The sequence below is a fragment of the Lynx rufus genome, unplaced genomic scaffold, assembly GCF_022079265.1.
Source record: "Lynx rufus isolate CCGP_SWC_20201006 ecotype Redwood Valley unplaced genomic scaffold, mLynRuf1.p SCAF_22, whole genome shotgun sequence".
Taxonomy (NCBI): domain Eukaryota; kingdom Metazoa; phylum Chordata; class Mammalia; order Carnivora; family Felidae; genus Lynx; species Lynx rufus.
Window position 1 is genome coordinate 22,989,614 of NW_025814837.1, and position 15,663 is coordinate 23,005,276.

At 39.6% G+C, this 15,663-nt stretch overlaps 1 protein-coding gene across 1 annotated transcript; it reads left to right on the plus strand.

The window, feature by feature from the left end:
• Positions 1–278: 278 nt before the first annotated feature.
• Positions 279–10,505, plus strand: LOC124517599 (myosin regulatory light polypeptide 9). Its single transcript, XM_047087005.1, has 4 exons — positions 279–387; positions 6,344–6,542; positions 7,015–7,176; positions 10,015–10,505. Exons 2-4 carry the CDS (start codon positions 6,359–6,361, stop codon positions 10,185–10,187), a joined length of 519 nt encoding a protein of 172 aa, XP_046942961.1. The 5' UTR covers positions 279–387; positions 6,344–6,358; the 3' UTR covers positions 10,188–10,505.
• The last annotated feature ends 5,158 nt before the right edge of the window (positions 10,506–15,663 follow it).

Consider the following 15,663-nt stretch of genomic DNA (forward strand, 5'->3'; position numbering starts at 1 on the left):
GGCTCACCCATTTACCAACAGGAAAGGGGGGAAAAAGCCTACATTGTAAGAGGAGGTACAAAAATATGGAAACTCAGTAGAACAATTACACGAACGAACCATTACACATTCGTCTATGTTCTAAGTCGCCCGCTTTATGCTCCTTCCTGTGCACTCGTTCAAAATTGCGCCCTCCTAGGACACTGGCAACTCCCCCCACCCGTCGTCTTTCTATTAAGTCAGGCCCACTCTGTCGGCCGACAATGGTGACTAGGCTTCCTTCCGGTTTGCTAAGCGGAGGCCGGAAGTGTTGGTTTTAGGGGGCTCTGGGAGTAGAAGAGTGCTGATAGCGGCAGCGAGGGCAGCGAAGGGGTTACCGAAGTGCTGGGATTCTTGCGGCTGTGCAGGGTGAGTGGTGCCCGCGATAAGGTGCGCGAGGCCCATCGCGGGGGCCCATCTCGACGGGGCGGCTGGGACGGCAGTAGCGGGCCACCGGAGCCGGGAGCGCACCTGGGCAGGTGTACTGGCGGGTTCCTTGTTTCGAGCCCAAGGGCCAGCTCTGGGATCGATGGCCACGCCCGGAAGTAGCCGAGGCGCGGACTTTGTCCCTTTGCCCAAAGTCGGAGCTAGAGGAGTGTGGTTTAGCTCTCTGGCGCCGCGATCTTGGGCGACAGCCGGGCCTGCGAAACCCGAACCCCGCGGCGCTGACTCCTGGACTATGTTTAGTTTCTAACGTAAACTTGCCGGATTCAAGAGAGTTTGCGCAAAAACCGAAGCCCAGTGTCCGCCGTGCTGCAGCTGTTGTTGCAGCTGTGTGGCTACGTTTAGTAGGAATAACCAACTCAAATTAGCAGCTTCCTCAGCTCAGCATCCACTTCTGTAATTAGAACTTTTTTTTTAAATGATAATTTACAAAGAGGGGTTGAGGGTGTAGTCTGCCGTTTGAGAAAACTCCAAAATACAATACCATGTTCCTTTTGGGTGGAGACCTCGGGTTATTGTCAGTTTGCCAGAGTGTTTCCTTTTAAAGTAGTTGAGCTGGTGTATGAAAGTATATATCAGTTCTTAAAGCAGAACTTTGGAACAAATATGCGTTCAGTTGAGATTTTAACTTAAGTGGAAAATGTTTTCTATCTGAAGGTGAAGAAAGTGAATGTTTTTTAAAACTATTTGTTTCATGTTCTGGAAGGCTTTTGATAAAACTTAACAAGAAAAGCTTTCCATTTTCAAGAGTGAGCATTTACTGGCATGTGAACCTTGACAACTAATTGCCTTTGTCAAGTGCTAAGAACTTTTTGGGTGTGGCTAAGAGATCTAATCCTACCTTTAACCGGAAGTTTGCATAGGAGTTGAAAGCTCGATTCATTTGGAACAGAAGCACTAACCTGAAAATATATTTTTAAAAAAACTGGGGATGGCACCAAAAAAAATCGCATAAACTTCGCTTCAGGGGGAAGTACGTTGATAAATGAGGTAGGAAATTTGGTCTGGATTTGGAAAAAAGATACTACATGCTACCACATTAGGAAGTGTTTTCAAAGATGGGAGTTTTTCTTTAAAGAATGTATCATACTTCCTAGGATACTATCAGTTGTATCAGTTCTGTAGAAGAAACATCTCTAGATTATTTTATATCTATTACCACTTTATAAATGCTAGACTCTAGAATTCTAACTAGAGTAACAAAGTATAATATTAGTATGGATTAATATTATTTTATAAATGAAACCATAGTATATCTTGAGATGCTGAAAAATCTTCTGGTTGCCCTTGGTGTGTGGAAGAAGACTTTGAGGACCTTTACTTCTACCACTTAATCTAGTCTAATATTTTCCTTACATGATTTGTGTCCCTTCTTTTGTCATAACCCTGAATTGAGTTTCTTCCTATTTGATCATGCTAAAACACCCCCAAATTCATTGCTAGCAACACTTACGTCCCCTGATTTAAAACAAGGTTATACTCCTTTAGATCTGTAAACTGAATATTCTTGACCACCATTGACTATGTTTCATTCACTTTCTTGTGCATCTGAAATCCTTTCATTTTTCATAGAGGCCTGCTCTGCAAGTTTCCCTGCTTTAAAGTTTAATACAACAAATATGCCTTCACATGAAAGAGCTTTCATTAAATGCTTCAGAAATAAACTCCAGACTCTAACTTTGAATGAGTGAGAATTCTATAACTTGAAAATCTCAGATGCTTACATCTTCCCATCCTAAATAAAGAATATTTACATTGATGCATGAAATGTTTTCAGTGTTTTTTACCCTAGCTTCCTAAATTTCTACGAGTTGTGCATTTGTTTGTTACATAAAGAGAGCTACAGTCTCGCTTGTTTGGGGAAAGTCAAAATGGAGAACAAACTAGAATCGTAGCAAGGAGGACAGTGACAATACCATAAGTGATCTGCTCTTTGTGATCATAGCACTGTTCCTGATATGGCTCCCTCTTCATCAGTGTTTATTCCACCCATACTTTTAGTTTGGTAGGAAAAACTTAACCACGCTTTCCTTATTGTAAAGATTTTATTTTCTTTTTCTAAGTAATCTCCACAGCGAACGTGGGGCTTGAACTCACAACCCCAAGATCAAGAGTTGCACAGTCCATCGACTGAGCCAAACAGGTGCCCCTACATTTTCTGTATTTTAGAACAACTTACTGTGAGGCTGAACTCCCTATTGCTGAAAGGCTACCAGTTTCTGGTGGGAGATAAACTCATAGACAAGAGCACAACCTCCTTGAAAAAGGCCCAGGTAGTAACTTGTCTTAACATTATACTACCAGCTTTTGGTAGAAGTAACTATCTTAATTTTTTAGAATTAAAACTAACATCTGAATCTCTTAATTCTAAGGATGTCTCTTAGCTTCTAAATGGTACAAGATTTTTCAGGGTCTTCCCCCACCATCTCCATCTTTTAGAAACAAAGATCTTCCTCAACTCACAGTATTTAATAATCATGTATCACCTTTGAGTTATTTTTCATTATTGTCACACATTGTTTTAACTTGAGAGTTCTTCAGGAATGAAAACTATGCGTCATTCCATAAATTTAACCAATCAGTTCATTTCCTTTTTTTTTTTTTTTTTAAATTTTTTTTTCAACGTTTTTTTAATTTATTTTTGGGACAGAGAGAGACAGAGCATGAATGGGGGAGGGGCAGAGAGAGAGGGAGACACAGAATCGGAAACAGGCTCCAGGCTCCGAGCCATCAGCCCAGAGCCTGACGCGGGGCTCGAACTCACGGACCGCGAGATCGTGACCTGGCTGAAGTCGGACGCCTAACCGACTGCGCCACCCAGGCGCCCCTCCTTTTTTTTTTTTTTAATGTATATTTATTTTTGAGAGCAAGAGCACGAGCTGGGTAGGGGCAGTGAGAGGGGGGAACAGAGGATCCAAAGTGCGCCCCGCGCTGACAACTGCCACCCCAATGTGGGTCTCAAACTCACAAATTGTGAGATCATGACCTGAGCCAAAATTGGACGCTCAACTGACTGAGCCATCCATGCACCCCTCATTTCATTTCTTTATAGTTGCTTCCCCAACTATATTTTAACCTTTTTAAGATAGGACAATTGCCTTACGTTTAATTCTTAAGTAGTTTTCAACACTGGTGACATTTGATGCATTTTGGTATAATTCATCGATCATATTAAAGATTGATGATTGGGGCGCCTGGGTGGCGCAGTCGGTTAAGCGTCCGACTTCAGCCAGGTCACGATCTCGCGGTCCGGGAGTTCGAGCCCCGCGTCAGGCTCTGGGCTGATGGCTCAGAGCCTGGAGCCTGTTTCCGATTCTGTGTCTACCTCTCTCTCTGCCCCTCCCCCGTTCATGCTCTGTCTCTCTCTGTCCCAAAAATAAATAAACGTTGAAAAAAAAAAATTAAAAAAAAAAAAAGATTGATGATTAAGTATTGATTGAGCTAAAATTCTGTGAAAGACCACTGTCAGTGCTGACCAAAGGGAGAAAAAAAAAAACCTTTATAACTTTTACAAACCGTTTTTACAATGAATACAAATTTAAAGAATGCATGATTAAAAGAAACAATAATGGGAAATGCTTTAAAATTCATATATATATATATTTATATATATTTATGTAAAGGTACCTAGAGGACCCCCATCAAATTTAGTATTCTGAGTTTTTATAGATTAAAAAATGTGTCAACCATTTGACCTAGAATTCTCATCAGTTTCTTTGTTCTTAAAATAACTGACATTCCTGCCTCATGAAGGGAAGACAATGTTGTCAAACAAAACCGATGATTTTTTTTTTAATTTTTTTTTTTCAACGTTTATTTATTTTTGGGACAGAGAGAGACAGAGCATGAACGGGGGAGGGGCAGAGAGAGAGGGAGACACAGAATCTGAAACAGGCTCCAGGCTCCGAGCCATCAGCCCAGAGCCTGACGCGGGGCTCGAACTCACGGACCGCGAGATCGTGACCTGGCTGAAGTCGGACGCTTAACCGACTGCGCCACCCAGGCGCCCCAAAACCGATGATTTTTAAAGACATGCTTTGATTTGCAAAGACACAGCAAAGAGAGGTGGACTGGTAAATATGTGTCACTCATTACGTCTGGATCACTAACCCCAAGTTCTTGAGTACAGTTAAAAGATGGTGGAATAATATACACTGTAACTTTGTAGTTTTTAAAAGTACATTTAGAATAGAGGGAAAAATTAAATAATGGTATTTGCTGCCCCAAAAGGTGTTACAGAATGAAAATAGGCATTCATGGTGCTGATAAATTTTGAAAGGCAGCCACACAAATTGTGATTAAAGGAAACTTGGAAATTAGGGAGGAGTGTCTATCATAACTTCTGGGTCGTGTAGGGTATATCTTACCAACAGCACATTCCAGTGTATCACTGGGTGCTATATTGGATGGACTGGAATTTGTGACTCTCCTTTGTGGAATTTCCTACTAAAATCTGAGAACAGATTTAGCTTTTTAAAAAAATCTGAGGCAGAGCTTTTCTAATTATTTCTATAATTGAATTTAGTCTGGGTGATGTGGTATAATCGGGAAGAATGTAGGAAACAACTTTTTAAGCTCATAGGAAGCATTGTGTTCTAAGGTCACTTTGCGGGGAGATCTAGGTAGTGCTTCATTCTTTGCAGGCCACAGATTTATTTTTAGAGCAAGGGCATAGTGTTTTGCTACATCATAGCTAAATGTTGTTTTCAGAACGTAAGCTTTAAAATTGTTATCCTGGTCAGAGAGTGAAATCAGTAGTGCCTATTTTAGTCCTGCTTGGAAGAATATAACTCAATACAGTGACCTAGTCTCCCTGGTTAGAGGTTTTGCCGACTACCATCGCCACCTCAGCTCTGAAGGATGGTACGGTAACATTTTGTTATCTGAGAACCGTGGGCTTTTTAACATCAAACAAATTTTTATAGTCTTTTAAAGATTGAGTGCTGAAAAGAAAATTGCCTTTTCATTTCAGTTGTTATTAGGCATTCTTTTTATTTTTAACTTGAATTTTACAGGGATAAATTTAGATTATTAGAGAGTTAAAGGTAGTTTCCTTAGCTCTTAACATGTTTTCTAAAACTGAAAACAAATAAATAGTTTTAAAAACTGTTGCGCTATGGCTTTTGTCTAGAGAATTTAGTCACACCTTAAGGGACTTAGCTTGGCTCTGTGCAAGAAATTGCTTTTGACAGAGTGGACATATCTGTAAAACTTATAGGTGAATTCATAGTTTTTTTAGACTTTCCAGTTAGCTTTTCAACAAATCTCTTTCATGAGCTACTTTGATTCCAGAAGTGAGGGTGCAAGAAAATTGTTAGTTGCGAGTGGAAGAATGCTATTTGACAATGGAGATTAAGAGATGAAGACCTATTCCATCAATTAGTCTTCCTTCCTACTTTCTGTCTACCTTAGAATGGGACGGCTAGTTTAGGCTAGGGCTGTGGGAAAGACTTGTTGAAGATGAGTTAGTATTCCCCAGTACTGCCACAGCACTGAAGTATAAAACCAGTACTGTTTCCCCAAGTGTAAAACCAGTACTTACCTGGCTATGCTGCAGCACAGGGGACATGCAATCTTGTTGATATGCTCTGAGCTTTGAATTATGTGAGTTACAGTTTGGAATTTGAAGTTAGTGATGGACTGTTCATTAGATGTTATGACTACTAAGGGTGAGTGAACTCAAAGTTGAGTTGGTTTTTCTCTTTGTACTTTGGTTCTGTAAGTAAGAGTATTGATTAGTTGAGACAAATGTTTGCTAAGTGATACTGCCCTGCTGAGTAGTTTTTAGGCACATCTCTAAGTAGCTCAGACGTGTCAGGAAGTTTGATGCAGCTTAGTTTTTATTAATCTTTGTGTTTTGTATATTTCCCTTCCTAATTAGGATTTAACCACCACCATGTCGAGCAAAAGGGCGAAGACCAAGACCACCAAGAAGCGCCCGCAGCGCGCAACATCCAATGTGTTTGCCATGTTTGACCAGTCACAGATTCAGGAATTCAAAGAGGCCTTCAACATGATTGATCAGAACAGAGATGGTTTCATTGACAAGGAAGATTTGCATGATATGCTTGCCTCCCTGGGTGATGATCAACTTTAATATTATAAAGAGAATTTCTGTAATACCTGTGACGCCAGTCTAATGATGCTGTAGTTTACTAAGATTCAGAGTCTGGAACAGTGTTTCCCAAAGTGTGGCCTTGGACCACCTGCAAGTTTCTGGACAGGCCTCAGGATTGGGCTGGGGGCCAGCTGTGTTTGTGTGTGTGTGTGTGTGTGTGTGTGTGTGTGTGTGTGTGTGTGTGTGTTGCAAACACTGATACCGATTATGAGAGCAATGTTATTCCTCCTGTCATCCCAACAGAATAGCATACTATCTCTAGACTCTTAATACAGGCCTTATTCACCGAGAAGACTTTTTCCCAAATAGTTTTGCTATTATGAATACACAGCAAACTACATAAATGATAATCTTTCTTGTCAAAAAGTTTACTGTGATGATTACTTGATGCATTTTGTGATGTAAGTAAAATTATGACCCTCTTTTTTATTCAGGGAAAAATCCAACTGATGAGTATCTGGATGCCATGATGAATGAGGCTCCAGGGCCCATAAATTTCACCATGTTTCTCACGATGTTCGGTGAGAAGTTAAATGGCACAGATCCAGAAGATGTCATCAGAAATGCTTTTGCTTGCTTTGATGAAGAAGCAACTGGTAAGTCTGAGGTAACCTTTAATTACTAAGTGATTTAATTTTTAGTTGTGGTAACTAAAACGTATAATAACTTGAAATATGATGACATAATACCCTCAGGTTTATTCCATACCTGTTTTTGGACAGGCTTTTCCTATGGCATGTTAATCACTCATTTTACTGCCTCTGCCCTTAAATATTTAATTTACAATTTAATAGGTGTATTTGGAACTTCTCTAGGAAACTTACATTACTCTTTTACTAGGATAACTCCATAATGGTTAGGCTGTCAGTAATTGTGTTGAATGAATAACTTTTACCAGGGCAATCTTGGATAAAGTATAAATTGCTGTAGACCTTGATACCAGTACTGTCCCGTATTTGTTCATCAGGTACCTCTCAGCTCTGAGATTGTTTAAATCTGGTGTCTAATCTTTTGCTCTAGATTCAGACTCCCTGGTTTTATATACCTATTCTGTGCGATAGCTATGTGATTTCGGGCAAGTTACTTAACTTTTTCTAAGCCTCCGTTTTCTTCCCTTATAAAATGGACACTAATATTACCTACCTCATAGTGTTGTTGTGATTATTAGATGAGGAAATGAGATAATTTATACAAAGTGCTTAGTATACTGCTAGCATAGACTTAACTTTCAAAAAACCTCAAAATTAACAACATAAATGCTTGATCCTTTGGCACAATTGCATATAAAGGAAACATAAGGGCGTAACTCACATGGCAAGTTTTTGAGAAGGAAGGCACACCCTTTATTTACGTATTACTTGGACTGTTTTAAATAGTCCAAGCATAGTCTGCTGTTGGAAGCATAGTTTCCGCACAATATGGCCCCATTAGGCCTCCTCAGGTATACCATCTTCCTGTATCATCTTCCTAACCTCCTTCCAAGCTCTTCTATGCCTTGTTGTCCTAACTTACCTCTACCATTGCTCCCTCTGTATCTTCCTTACCATATCACCTGCTCCCTCTTAAAACTGAAATTCTTGTTGTTGTTTTTTTATGTTTATTTTTGAAGGAAAGAGAGACAGAATATGAGTAGGGGAGGGGCAGAGAGAGAGACACACAAAACCCAAAGCAGGCTCCAGGCTCTGAGCTGTCAGCACAAAGCCCGAACTCACCAGCCGTGTGAGATCATCATGACCTGAGCCGTAGTCAGACGCCTAACCTACTAAGCCACCCAGGTGCCCTTTAAAACTGGAATTCTTAACAGTTATACCTGGAAGGGAAAGACAGAGGAAACTTACTTTTTTTCTCCTAAAGTCACTTTTGTATTGCTTGAGCTTTTTACTGTGAGCAGTTGCTACTTTTTTTAACGGAAGGGAATGCAGCCATAAAAGAGTTAAAAATCCTATCCAAGGGCACCTGGGTTGCTCAGTCAGTTAAGCATCTGACTTCAGCTCAGGTCATGATCTCGCCGTTCCTCAGTTCAAACCCCGGGCTCTGTGCTGACAGCTTAGAGCCTGGAGCCAGCTTCAGATTCTGTCTCTCTCTAATTCTCTGCGCCTCCCCTGCTCATGCTCTGTCTCAGAATATCTTATCCATTCTTCAGACTTATCTCAATGGTCACATTCTTTATAGAGCCTTAGCTGTGTTTTTATATAATATTTTTTCCTGGTTCCAGGAAAACTTAAAGCCTATCCTTTCATTCCACATCTAAAGTATATTCTTGTCTCTCTCCTGGCCTTCTGTTTTAGTTGTGTACTTATTCCCAGTCGTCACAAAATCTCTCCCCACACCCAGAGCCATGGCTCTGTCTTCAACAGCATTATATTCCCATCTTTGTAACCCCTTCTAACACCTACCACAGCTCCTTGCACATCGTTGATGATAGGTTTATATGATAGTTGAATGACTTGGCTGGGGATGAGGATTTATTTCTACAAGCTGAGAGACTAACATTTAAAGAGCTTTTTTAAATGTAGAATTTAATTAGCAAAAACCCCATAAGTCTAGAGTTGCTCTTGTGAACTGACCTTATAATTTAAACTCATAGGAAATGTATCATCAGTGTTTTAACTTAATTTCACAAAAAAAGAAAATTCAGATTTTTCTTTTTACTTTATGAATTTCAGAATCTCTTGGTCATTTATCAATTTTGCTTTAGTATTAGTGGCTCTCAATCATGATGTGAATTATTTGGAGAACCTTTTAAAAATATCAATGCCATGGGGTGCCCTGACTGGCTTAGTTGGGAAAGCATGCCATTCTTTATCTCAGGGTTGTGAATTTGGGCCCATGCTGGGTATAGAGATTACTTAAAAATAAAATCTTAAAAAAACAAAAAAACTGGACCTCAGGACTTCAGTATTCTTGCCACTGAAGCACTTTATTGATATTTATGATATGGTATTAATTTTAGTGTTATTTGCTTATAGAATAAGTGTGACCAGGGGTGCCTCGCTGGCTCCTTTGGTAGAGCATGTGACTCTCGATCTCTTGAGGTCATGTATTCAAGCCCCACATTGGCTATAGAGCTTACTTAAACCAAAAACAAAAACCAAACTAAGTGTGACCATTCACGCTACTTTAAGGAACCATGAGGCTTAGATTCCTTAATCATACTTTACTGCTTTTGTTTAGGTGTAAGTTTAGGCCCTATTATGAAGACTTGGGCAGGGAAGATGATAGAGCAGAACAGGATGATAGACCTAGGCAGCTGGGCATTGTCTAGGCAACTGTCTGCTGAGGCTGGCTTAAGCATGTGGAGATCCCATATTTCATATATTTGCAAGTTTATAGTTCTTAACATAAAGAACTATATGCTTGGTCAAGTGTAGATGTTCCTTGTAATCAATCCCCAGAGGAGTACGTATTCTGATCCCCAGTTCTTTATTCTTTAGGCACCATCCAGGAAGACTACCTGAGAGAGCTGCTGACAACAATGGGAGACCGGTTTACGGATGAAGAGGTGGATGAGCTGTACAGAGAAGCGCCTATCGACAAAAAGGGGAATTTCAATTACATCGAGTTCACGCGCATCCTTAAACATGGAGCAAAAGACAAAGATGATTGAAAGAACTTCAAATTCCAGCCAAACGTTCCTTGTTGCCACTTTGGGTATTTCTGAGACGTTCTCTTAGAGTCTGTTGCATGCCCTTAGCTTTGCAGCTTTTGCCTTTCTTGTATTTATTCTCAGCCATTTTGGGCACATGCATCTCTATATTCAGACTGGAAATGGGACTTTTTATGATTTTCAGATAGAAAATAGGGCAATTTAACTTACCAGCCCCTCCCCCTCAATAACTGCAGTCTACACAGATTCAGTATATTTTTTCAGAGAAAGTTATTCACTCAATTTTTTCTGAACCATTATTAAACTTTATGATAAAAACTTGCTTGTTTAAAACTTATTTACCAAAATCGGCTTTTGTTACTTGCTTCTTCCAAAGAAAAGTAGATGAGGCAAAGCCTACAAAAAGATATGGTTGTTAGACCTCTCCCTTACTCCATCCAGTTTCTCTAACAATCCTATCTCTAATATTTATTCCTCCCCCTCCCAAAGAAATCCAGTTTAAACTGCCTTAATTGGGTTTCTTGCACTTTGTCTTTCAGTTTTAAAAATAATTTTCTATAGATTTGCAGAGACATGCTAGCTTTGGTAGCTTTAAATCTTTTAAGTTTTACATAAATGTCAACGTCCCTCTTTATCTGTTCTAGGCTTTTGTGTATTGCATCACGTGATTTAAAATTAGACCAGGCCACTGAGCCTAATTTTAATTTGTCCTAATTTTTAAAACTATTTTAGCTCCAAAGGTTTTATGGAATGCTTCTTACCAAAAAGATTTTTTTGTATTGAGTTTCAAAATGTTGGAAATACAATCCAGTATTTTTTATTGTATGTAGTTTCTCTTTAATACAACAGTCCCTATTGAAATACCATGTTTGTTTATGGAGAGATTCACCATGAGTCCATGTATGAATTTTGGACATTCCTGACCTCCCCACAGTCAAAACAGCTGAAGCTACATGCCTGGGAAAGTGAGATCATTATTTCAATCCTAAAAATAACTTCTGCTATCTGCAAAATGCAGGACTGTTTTCAGAGTTAATCAGAAAGTGGTAGAGTTTCACTTGCTTCGGCCTTCAAAAATCTAACTTTCAAATACTCATGAGTTTTAAAAAGACTTTGAAATGTTGGGGGGAAAAGTTGGTTAAAGAGTTGACAGCCTACAAAGATGAGTAATTGACAATTACTCTAATAACTTTATGTTTTATGCTACTATTAATAAGACATTACCTCACTCAATAAACAATTACTGAATGCCTTCAAGGCAGCAGACCTTTGCGTTCAACAGGATAGGTGAGTGAGATCCTTTAATCTGGTGCAGCCAGCTTTACAGAGAAGTAAAAAGTCTAGGAACAAGACTGCTTCTGTCCTCTTTGAGGTTAGAATCTCAGCACCTACTTTTTGCCCTTTATGTGTTTCTGAATTTCATTCAGTGAGTTAAGCAAAATACTTTTTCTAGGCTCATAGCCTTAATGCTAAAATACGGTTTGTTGAATTGAATTTCCATTTCAACCAAAAAAAAGGTCACTTCTGCTTTTAATAAACGTCCAAATAACATTGTTTCCACTACGGAAACAAAGTGATCCCATCTACTAAAATAAGCTCTTAATAGTATCTGCATTTTCATTTCAAATAACTTCTCAAAGAATCAGCTTCCAGGGGCGCCTGGGTGGCTCAGTCGGTTGAGCGTCCGACTTCGGCTCAGGTCACGATCTCGCGGTCTGTGAGTTCGAGCCCCGCGTCAGGCTCTGGGCTGATGGCTCAGAGCCTGGAGCCTGCTTCCGATTCTGTGTCTCCCTCTCTCTCTGCCCCTCCCCCGTTCATGCTCTGTCTCTCTCTGTCTCAAAAATAAATAAACGTTAAAAAAAAATTTAAAAAAGAAAAAAAAAAGAGTCAGCTTCCATTAGGAACAGTGAATGGTCTCCCTTGAATGAAATAAGTCTTCTAATAAAGTAATAGCATTCTCCACATAGTAAGTAGGGTTTGCTTAAGCAAAGATAATTGCCAATAAAAAGCTAAAACATCTCCAAAAGTGGATTTGACTGAAAAACCAGTCTCCATGATGAAAGTCCTACATTCCAAAAGTTCTCATGAAACCAACCTACTGCATCCTTATCTACCTGCTTATGATTATATTACCATTTGGACTTCAGGGCCCAAATTTAATATTTATCAAGGAGCCTATGACTCAAGAGCAGGAACTGATGAGTGCTACTGTGATAAAAAATCAAATTCTGAAAAGGAAAGGCAACCATTTCCTACAAAGTATGAAGAGAGAGGGGACAAGTGGTATAACACCTAGACTTACGAATATGCAGAAAAGTTAAGGATCAGAAGATGATAAAAGGGCTTGGAGAAGAAGAGCCACAAAAACAGTATTGTGGAAACCAAGTGAATAGTTTCAAGAGTGAGGAGGTTAGTCAATAGTGTTAAGACACAGAAAAGTTAAATATAGGAAAGTTTAAAGGAGGCCACTAGATCAAGTCATTGGTCACCTATACTAGATTTGTTAGGGTTCCGAATGCAGAATCCATAGTGCAGCATGAAACAGTAGACTGCCTAGGTTTAGGGGTCAGGCTAATCTACATTTTAATCCCATTTTTGCTACATTGTTTCATAACCTTAGGTCAATTAGATTCCCTCAACCTCTATTCATTTGTAAAATGGAAGTAATGCTACTGGTTCATAATATGAACATAATCTATTAATATATAATGCAGCACTTTTTGTGACTAAGAGTAGTATGGGGTTTAGAGTCACACTTTGTAGACTTGGGCAGGTCACTTGTGTCAGTTTCATCACCTATAAAAGGAATGGTACCCTTAGAGCCTGTTGTGAAAATTAGAAACACTAAAGCTAAATGGTCTGGCACACAGTAGGTATTCAAAAGTTACTCTTGTTCTGTTTACCAGCGGGGGTCTGAAGCTTGGCAACGAAGAGAAGCTTGAAGGGAAGTTCAGGATCAAAGGGCTCATCTTTAGAGATTCAAGCCTGTTTGTAGACAGAGGAAAAAGACAAACTGGAAGAAACAATCAGTGAAACAAAATGAATTATGTCCAAGAGATAGGCAGGGCTAGAACCTAGATCACACATTGTAGGATTATCCTTAGAGAAATAAAAATGGATACTTCTACCTCTGTAAAGAGGAAAGGATAGGCGATAGGAGTTAATGGCAGTTGGAGATTAAGTAAAAGGCTGAGGTTAGGAGAAAGGTCCATAGTTGTTTGATAGTAAATTAGTTCAAACTAGAATTTTATTATATTAAAAGGTGGTAATAAGGATTTACTAAGAATATACATTAAGTCTATCAGTTTCCTGGGACCAACTAGATGCTCAAGTAGTTTTTTAGATTTCCTGAGTAGATCCAATAATTAGACTTGTTTGTGTCTTTCTAGGTCCTCCTTTAGTGTACAATTTCTCGATTTCCCTGAAACCTGGTTTTTTATTCTTGAAAGTATTGCTGGAACTAATCCCACATGGAAGAAATGCCCAGTTTCCCTAATGCTGCTTCTCTCATTTCTACCTGCTCTTGAACTTCCAAGTCCCTGTATGTTTTTTTTTTAATGTTTGTTTATTTTTGAAAGAGACAGAGTGAGAATGGCAGAGGGGCAGAGAGAGGGGGAGACACCAAATCTGTAGCAGGTTCCAGGCTCTGAGCTGTCAGTACAGAGCCTGATGCAGGGCTAAAACCCACAAACTGAGAGATCATGACTTGAGCCGAAGTTAGACACTTAACTGACTGAGCCACCCAGCCACCCCCCCTTCTTTTTTTTAAATTTTTTTAAGTCCCTGTATCCTTTACACTAGATGTCTATCTCCCTACTCATGTAGTGCCATAATGTCTTATTATCCACATACATTTTATAGTTGTAATGAACATACACCTTGTTTTTAGTTTAACATAGCTTAAATTATTTTTCATGTTTTGGCATAGCCACATTTATTTGTAACCATTCTTTTTAATGACCACAGTTATCTTTGAAAAGGATATGCCTTAATTAGCCATAACCCAAGAGCTAGATATTTAGATAATTGGCTTTTCGTTAATAAATACTGTTTTCCTTTTGAATCTAAAGAACAATATACCCTAGAATTATTTTACGAACAGAGCTTTTCAGTACAACTTTCTGTGATGATAGAAATGGTCTCTGCTTTCCAATAAGGACATTAGCCACATATGGCTATTGAGCACTTGAAACATGTCTAATATAACTGAGGAACTGAGTTTTTAATTTAAATTTAAATAGCCACGTGTGGTTGGTGACTATTGTATTGGAAAGCAGTTCTATAAACAAATATGGAGATCAAAATCAAAGTGCAGTCAGAGTCCCTCAGCTATGATCTTAACTAAGCTGGCAAAGATGAGGGCTTATGGGATGGTAGTAGACCATACTTGAAGGGCTCTATGACAAAGACCTAAAGAAGCCAAATTCTTGATTTTGAGTGTTAAAAAATTATACTATTGGACCAAAGAGCAGATTGCAGCCAAGGGAAAGAGTCATTATTTTAGAATCAGGTGTGACATTTCAGAAATTGCTTTTCAAATTATGAGAAAATGCATTCCCTAATTATCTGGACCTTGGGCAGTGTTATCAGATTAAGACCACAGCATCAGCATCCCCCAGCATCTAGTAAATTTGTATTTACTAGGAATGCAAATTATCGCCTCGCCTTTGACCTGTTGAATCTGAGTATCTGGGGTTGGGGCTCAAGAATCTTTTACTAAGCCCTCCAGGTTTTGCTTACACACGCTGCTGTTTAAGAACTGCTATAGAGTGCTGAACACATGGTTCCTAATATCTAGGAATTTCTGATCAAAGATTTCTAGAATATAAAAGACTATTATTCCTCTCCCCAGCATCTGGCACACTTTCAGGCAGTAACAAGTGCTCAATAAAGGTTTGCTATTGGCTTATCCTCCATTACCCAGAAATAGTGGCATTCATCTATATTAGAATGAGGGAAGTGAAGGTTATAGGCACAAACTTGTGTAATGTAGCTTCGTGGTTTCCTGTTTTGACGAAGAGCATTTTATAAATGTGTGCGCGCGTAATTCTCTCATCTGTTGACCCAAGGAAAGCAGAAAACATTTTGAGCAAAACTTTCTTGTGGTTGTAAGGAGAATGAAACAGTTATAGGCTAGCCGTGGTCTGTAAGGCCATAAACCTTATAATTTGAAGGCTAAATGATAGAACTCTGGCTGGAGCTCCGTTGAAAAAGAAAGGGTTTTCCAGCAGGCAGGAGTCCGCCCCGCCGCCGCCCTCTTACCTTCCGCAGTATTACGCGGGACGCACCCTAGTTATTTTACTTCAAGTACATATGGAACTACGCGAGCTGTACTTTCACGTGCCAACTGTGGGAACCCAGGGTGGGAGACCTTCGGCACCCGGGACCCCCCAAATCCTGGGGAACGGCGCCCCGCCCCACCCCACCCCACGGGGTCAAATTCCAAGCCCGGCCCGGCGCCCTACAGCCCAGGAAT